Here is an 8,058-nt window from a genome sequence, read left to right as displayed (position 1 = left end):
TTTCTGTGCTATTACCTCACATTTTATTCTCTTTCTACTACCTCTCTTCTTTCCTTTCCTCCATGACCCTCCTTGAACCAATTGATAAAAACAAAACCATATGTTAACTGCTTACAGTATGCAAGCATTGTTTTAAGTATTTAGGACACAAATACAAAAGCTGAAGACAGACTCTACCCTTAATAAGCTTACATTTTCATAATGGGAGACAATCTACAAAGAGGGTATTTTGGTTTAGAAAGTTGCCAAGTAGAGTCACAGGGAATAGGCTGCCATACCCTTCCCAAGAACAATCACCATTTTGAGTTGATTCTTTTCCTTCCTCTCTTTCTTTTTTGTCTGTTTTCCTTCCTTCATCACTTGGCCCACCCCATCCCCAGCCACTGAGTGCTTTCATAAATATACTCTTTTTTTCCCCTTCCATTAGTGGGAATGTTTCAAGTGATGTTTAAACAAAGGAATCTCTTCTACAACCAGTCACCAGAAAGATCTAGACACCATGATGCAAAAAAAAAGTCCACTCAAATAAAATGTTTTCTACAAAAAGTTTATTGAATAATTTTATAAAGTAGGTCATGCCAAAAATTAGAAATCATAATAAATGTAAGGAGTAGTGTATAAAAATAATCTATATAGATATATTATTAATAGTGGCATTTCATTCTAGTAAAGACTAACCAGTAATCTTTCCCAAGAATTTTCTAAAGATGTTAAATATGTTTTAATAACAGTACATACAAGAAGCACACACACACACACAAACACACATATGTACATCTCAAGTATTTTGCTTTCTGAGTTTCATAGTCCCCTGTGATTTTGCTAAGATGAATAAGGGCTAATGTCTAAGTGTTCTTAAAGTACAACAAAACATTTACTAGGTAGAATAGTGGAGACATGACTAAGATTTTTCCCTATCAATCTCTTAAGTTAACATCTTATGTGAAAAATTAAATCATGCTTCTCAGAGTTACTACCAGGCTTATCAGTGCATTCATTATAGTGCTACCCTAGTGCATTTATTATGGTCCCATCCTTAGTGTCTGGTCATTTACCTGGCTAGGCATCTGATTGGATGCCTATTGGAAACTAGTCATCAGGTACCCCCCACTCCAGAAAGCAAGCAGACATACGAACAATCTGTGCTAACCTGATTACATCTGGCTTATTCTTTGCTTAAGAGCACTGATTTCCCTTTCAATTTCATATGGCAAGTCAGTATTGACTTGTACTTCAAGGTACTTCTCAATTTCTTCCACCTCTTCTTCCCAGAATTCCTTGGAGATACTAAAGAGCTCTGTCATATTGATATCTGTCAGGCCCTTGAGATTGAAGGCATCTTCAGAAGGGATGTAACCAATGGGGGTGAGTTTAGCATTGTCTTCTCCATTGATCCTATTGAAGATCCATTCCAGGACACGGGAATTCTCCCCAAATCCTGGCCAGAGGAATTTGCCTTCCTTATCCTTTCGGAACCAGTTGACATGGAAGATCTTGGGCAGTTTGGCAGTGGGGCGCTGAGCCATACTGAGCCAATGAGCCAGATACTTCCCAAAATTGTAGCCAAAGAAAGGTCTCATAGCAAATGGATCATGCATGATGACTTTGCCTAATAAATAAACATAGAGAAATGTGAAATGTGTATGATGTCTCTATTTAGCAACAATAAATCCTGATTGATAGAGTAGGTCAGAATTGTCCAAGTCATTATAATAGCATAATAAATACTGAGTGAGAGACAGAGACAGTACAGAGTTATGACTAGAGGGCCAGCTTTGGAGTTAAGATCTGACTCTGACAGATATTAGCTATCTGACCTTGGGCCAGTTAATTGTACTGTTGCCCTACCCTGTGCTCTAGGACTATAAGTGATAGAAGTCCTAATTCCAAAGATCTGGACCAAGGGGGGAAAAAGCATGGTTTATAGAATAACAATAAGAAAAAGAAATGCCATACAAGGTGGAGTGGGTAAATATGCCTAACATATTTAACATAAGTAACAGAAAAACTTGCTAGCAAACTCTACAGTTTAAATTATTCCCCCCTTACCTTTGTGCTCAGCTGCTGCTGTTGCTTCTGACCTCATTGAGGCCCCAACAAATACTCCGTGCTGCCAGCTCATGGACTCATAGACCAGAGGCACCCCTTGAGCAAGAAAAAAAAAGTACTTTAGAGTTTGGGATTCCACTCAAGCCCTGCTCAAACATGTCAATATAACCTGGAAGTGACCCTTGGTTCTCCAAAACTACATCACTAGGACCTAAGTTCTGGCAAGTTCTACTAGGCTGGAAAGGTTGAGAGGAAAGCCTTATTAATTGACCATGGGACTGTCATCTGAGGACAATCTAGTTACATTTGTTTGCTCAGTGACTCAAGCAGCACCCAGAATGAATCTGTCTTTTCTGTGAAGTTGAGAAATACAATTTCCAATGGAAACACTGAACATTTTTGAGATCTCCCTAAAAGCCATATATCAGGGGAGAAAGAATGGTGTAGTGGACAGAATGACAGGCCAATATTCAGGAAGACCTGAGTTCAAATCCTGCCCCTTATAATCACTAGCAATATGATAACTGGGTGAATCATTTAAACTCTATGTAACTGAAGTGGTTCTTTAGTATTTCTCTAAAACATAGATAGGTTGCAATACACACTGGTGGAGGGGGTTACTATGCCCACAACAGGAAAATCATAGGTCCTAATAATAACCCACATCCTCTTTTAATTATTAATGAATGCCATTCTCACCAACTGGTCTACGGCCTCCAAAGATAATGCCCTCTATTGGAACTCCTTCTGGAGATTCCCAGGCAGGGTCAATGATGGGGCACTGGTTTGCAGGAGTACAGAATCGGGAATTGGGATGGGCACAAGGCTCTCCTGGGCAAAGCAAGAAGAGAAATGTTGGTTAGTAGTATATATTAGGAATAATTTAGCATGTACATCATGGTCCTATCTGTGTGCTCTTACCATCCTCTGGAGTCCATTCCTTGTTTTTCCATGATGTAATTGTAATCCCTGGGCCTAAAGGCTCATCAATGCCTTCCCAGTAAACACCTCCATCACTTGTTTCTGCCACATTGGTAAAGATGGTGTTCTTTTGAATGGTCTTAATAGCATTGGGATTTGTTTTCACGGAAGTTCCAGGAGCAACTCCAAAAAATCCATTTTCTGGATTAATAGCCCTTAAGTTGCCTGAAATTTTTAAAATATTGAAGTAAAGGTGAATATGAAACAACCATTTACACTTGAAAATGTATTCTAATTAGTTTAAACAAAACTTTTTTTTCTTTTTCTGGCCAAATTCAAAGCCCTTTTTAATATTTTCCCGTTTCTCTCTAAGTACCCATTTTATTCTGGAATTTAGGTTTGTTTTGCTTCTGTAAAGCACTGCATTGAATTTCTAGACTTGCTCCTCAGATAGCTTCCCATCAAACAACATTTTGATGGGTTACATATGTCAATGAATCATCAACACATGGATCATATTTTTAATCCAGTTTTTAATTAAGGGAAAATGCTCTCAAAAATACATTTCTAACAGAACCATTTCTCCTGGAAATATTTACAAATAATTTAAAATGTTTTGAAAGCAACCCCCCAAATTTTCACCTGATCCCCACAGGCAATATGAAGAACCAAAAGCATTACCTTGTTGATCAAATTTCATCCAAGCAATATCATCACCAACACATTCAATTTTCCACCCTGGGAGCGTTGGATTCATCATGGCTAAGTTGGTCTTTCCACAGGCACTAGGAAAAGCTGCAGCAAAGTACTTCTTCTTGCCCTCAGGATTTGTGATGCCCAGGATCTGTTGAGAAATGGAATCCTTGAGGAACAGCCCTTTGCCCCCTACAGTATGTCTTTCAAAAGCCAAAGGAGGTAGAAGCCCCTGTTTCTAAATATATGATTCTAGGTAATAGTGTTGCAAAATGCTTAAATCAAATTGACAAAATATAGACTAAAGTTCTCCTTGTTGTTTAGTCAGCTTTTTTCAGCTGAGTCCAACTCTCTATGACCCCACATTTGAGGTTTTCTTAGCAAAGATACTGGAGTGGTTTGCCATTTCCTTCTCCAACTCATTTTACAAATGAGATAACTGAAGCAAACAGGGTGAAGTGACTTGCCCAGGGTCACATAGCTAGTAAGTGTCTGAAGCCAGATTTGAACTCAGGAAGATGAGTCTTGGCACTCTACCCATTGAGCCACCTAGGTGCTCTCAGTGTTCTCCTTAGGTACGTTCTTAACTGGAAACCTCAAAAATAGCCTAAACCATTATTTTAATATGTTCATCAAATGGAATTTTCCCATATTTCCTGAAATATGTGTACCATCATGCCCTACTTCTGCATTTACCCCTACTTTCAAGAGCTCAGGTACTCTAGAAGGGGAATCCGAGGACCTAGCTTCAAATGCAAGGTATGCCACTATAGGACCTGTGTTGGACAAATTACTTTGGCTCTTTGGGTCTCAGTTTCCTCATCTGTAAAAATGAGAGAGTTGGACTAGATGATCTCTGAGGCCTCTTTTGTGTATCTTTTAAATCTATAAGCCTATCAGTCTAATTCAAATCCATGCAAACACATAAAAAAGTTTAATAGAATTATATTATCTTAGAGTTAAAAGAGATCTCAAAGTTAATCTAAACCAATCTCTGAAACATGAATCCCTTCTATAAGAGCCCTGACCAGCAATAAACTAGCCTCTGCTTTGTAGAATAATGTGATGGAGGGCTCATTACTACATGAGCAACCTGTTCCAGCTTTAGACTGTTCTAATGATCATTAAGAGCCTTTCATACATTAATAAATGCTTGTTGAACTGAACTGTGCCACAATCTGCCTCCTTAAATTCCCACCCATTAATCCTAGTTCTTTCCTTTGAGACCTATTGCAGAATAAATCTAATCTCTCATTTTTATTTATTCATTTATTTATTTTTTCTGTCCTCTTACCAGCATATGCTCAGCAAGCCAACCTTCTTCCTTAGCAATCCTGCTTGCTATTCTGAGGGCAAAGCACTTTTTCCCCAGGAGGGAGTTTCCACCATAACCACTTCCAAAGGAAATAATCTCTCTGCGATCAGGAATGTGAGCGATGAGGGTCAATTCTGGATTACAGGCCCAGTTGTTGACTAAAGGTTCTATAAAACATGACACGGGCAGGTGAGTATCAACTCCTCTGAATGGAATTTGCCTAAAATTTAGCTAAAGGTAGGTTTCAGTGCACTTACTTTTTAAAGGTAAAGGGCAGCCAACAGAATGGAGACATTTTACAAATTCCCCATTTCCCAGGGCTTCTAAGACTGGTGTTCCCATTCGGGTCATGATCTTCATGCTGGCCACTACGTAGGGTGAATCTGTCAGTTCAATGCCGATCTTTGACAGAGGAGAACCAATGGGGCCCATGCTGAAAGGAATGACGTACATTGTTCGGCCTGTGGAACAAGAAAGAGTAGATGAGAAATTACACAAGGAATTTCAGGCTTAATTTAAAGAATTCTCCCAGGTAAAGTTTTGTTAAAGGCTAATAGCCACATATAAATTATTTCCTGCTTGGAATATCCTATCTTCCCCAAATAAACAACTCTGATAAGGAGATTTAAGTGTATATTGAAATTGTACTAAATAGTAATATCATAAAAAATGCCACTTTGAATTATTATTTGGCATGTACATATCAGGCAGTTAAGTTGCATAGAGTGATGGATTTGAAGCGAGAAAGACCTGAGTTTGAATCCTACTTAAGACACTAGCTATGTGACCCTAGGCAAATCACAACTTTTCTGCCTCAATTTCTTAATCAATAAAATGAAGACGATAATAATAGCATCTTCCTCACAGGACTGTTGTGAGAACCAGAGGAGATAACATGTGTATTATGTATTCTGCATACCATAAAATGTCACATAAATGCTAGCTATCATCAGTATTATGATTATTAACATATAATATATATACTTCAATATAATATAATATGTATGCTTCTTGACTTTAATAATTTCTACAAGGAAAAATTTTAAATATCAGAAACATAAAATATGTTTCTAGCCAAAAAAAGCATTTTTTTTTTAATTTTAGAATGTATCTTTTATTAAAATGCCATGTTGGCTGATCAGGCCACATGGCGGGCTGAGCCGACACCACCCCATGTCCCAGGTACAACAATAGAACTCGAGCAGCAACAGCAACAGCCCCGATCTGGGGCAAAACCTCAGCTTATAAAGGGGGCCTTATGTAAGCAGTGATTGATCAGTACACCTTGAAATTCCTGCACCTGATACAGAAGCCTGCCCACTTCTATGCAGGTGAGCAGACTGAGAAAGGGCATAGACCCAGTGAGGGAGGGCAGAGCTGACCTGGCAGTCTACTCACTTCCCTGAGGTAGGGGGATGGAGAAAACCAGGCACAATATTCCCCACTTCTTTTATGCATGTGTCAAACCCTTGACACCTCCAGATATCATACAGGTCAGTCAGTTCTGCTCCCAAGGGCTAGTAGTAGGGATCCATAACAATTAGCAATTTAACAGTTAAAAAAAAAAGCATTTTATTGTGGTTAGAATTGTAGTGGTAGAATAATCATGGGAAATTATACTTGTATCTTGTCGTATTAAGTGCTTTATTCACCTTTCATGCATCCTGGAAATCTGGCATTGAAGGCTTTCTCAAAGTCCTCTTCCGACATCCAGCGACCCAGTTGGCTAATTCCAGTCTGGGGAATTGGTACTGTGTCTCTTTGCTCCTGGGTGATGATGACAGTTTTGCTTTCAATTCTGGCCACATCCCTGGGATCAGTAAGAGCCAACCAGCTGGCAAAAGTCAAGAACGTATATGTTATTATTGTAGAAAGTTCAAACGATGGAATCTAAAGATAAATTTTAATCTAAGTGTATATACACAGGGCTTCTTTCAGTGAAATGCATAAAAATCTCAGGTAGAAGAGAGCAGATGAACCTCATTAAAATATAACTGACATATGAAAATGGTTTAGAAATGGACTGTCTTAGAAGCCTCCCTCCTTCACTTCTCTGAGCAGTGGCTTAATAAACATTTGTGGAATGAATGTACAAATGAATGAATGAGAACTTTTTAAAAGGCTCAGGTTTCACAAAATCCATATATAAATCACAGAATCATACAATAGCTTATTAACAATCCTTCATTCAAAGACACAAAATGAGAGAATAAACATCCCAGACTCTAGTTAATATTTTTGCAGATTTCTTTCCTTACCAATTATCATACTTCTTCAGTTTCTTGATCATGCCTTGTTCTACCATACAGTCAAGAAGCCTCCCGTTCTCTTCCTCAGAACCATCGCAGATATGGATTTTGTCTGGCTGGCATAACTGTGCATTACTTTCCACAAAGTCTCGGACTTCTTGGGGCAAGGTGTCCAGGCTACCTTGGACGACCTGAGCAGAGTAGTTCGTGTTATTCTGCATCTGGGGAGGCATGACCAGACTGGCAGAATGGAAAGGCAGGCAGAAATGATCTTCACAATCTAAAAATGATACAACAGAGAGCTTTCAGTTAGCCCAATACCCTCAAAGGAGCTTTCAGCATTTTGTCTGGATTTCATATCCCTAGACAGCTATTGCACCTGGAAATAGAAAATGTTTAACATTTTAAAATTGCATACAGATATGTATAAAAGCTCTACTTACATCTCCTCTCTTTGGAGGGTCTCGGAGATCTATGCAGTTTTTTTTTGTTGTTATTTTGCAGCTTCTTCCTGCTGATGAGTGTTTCTTCCTTATGGGAAGTTTGTGTCGGCAAGCACACCCTCTTGCCTTAAATACGCTCTAGGAAGGAAAGCCCAACCCCCTAATCTAGGATGAAGGAGGCTTGGCCCTTACGTCAGAACAGTATCTTTTGGACAGCTGCCATGAACTGCTGTGTCTGGGAACAACATGGGACAATAATGGGCAGGGGGGTAAGAGGTGGTGTTCTCACTTATCACTTATTTAACAGATAGCTGATTAATGAACACTAGCAGTTTTTTCTCCACTGGACTGCCCCCAGTGAGCCCTTGCACAACTTGTTGACTTGCCA

At 39.0% G+C, this 8,058-nt stretch overlaps 1 protein-coding gene across 1 annotated transcript; it reads right to left on the bottom strand.

Annotated features, from left to right (window-relative positions):
- Positions 1-531: 531 nt before the first annotated feature.
- PCK1 (phosphoenolpyruvate carboxykinase 1) lies at positions 532-7,786 on the bottom strand. Its single transcript, XM_069072466.1, has 10 exons — positions 7,671-7,786; positions 7,237-7,507; positions 6,631-6,812; positions 5,236-5,439; positions 4,958-5,145; positions 3,652-3,814; positions 2,971-3,195; positions 2,749-2,880; positions 2,050-2,145; positions 532-1,609 (listed from the first exon to the last, which is right to left on the bottom strand). Exons 2-10 carry the CDS (start codon positions 7,458-7,460, stop codon positions 1,155-1,157), a joined length of 1,869 nt encoding a protein of 622 aa, XP_068928567.1. The 5' UTR covers positions 7,461-7,507; positions 7,671-7,786; the 3' UTR covers positions 532-1,154.
- Between the last annotated feature and the right edge of the window lie 272 nt (positions 7,787-8,058).

This window comes from Petaurus breviceps, unplaced genomic scaffold (genome assembly GCF_028583685.1).
Source record: "Petaurus breviceps papuanus isolate PSGF00001 unplaced genomic scaffold, PetGlider_PUasm1.0 90847, whole genome shotgun sequence".
Lineage (NCBI taxonomy): Eukaryota > Metazoa > Chordata > Mammalia > Diprotodontia > Petauridae > Petaurus > Petaurus breviceps.
Note: the sequence above shows the minus strand (reverse complement) of the source record. Positions and strands in the feature narration are given on the sequence as shown.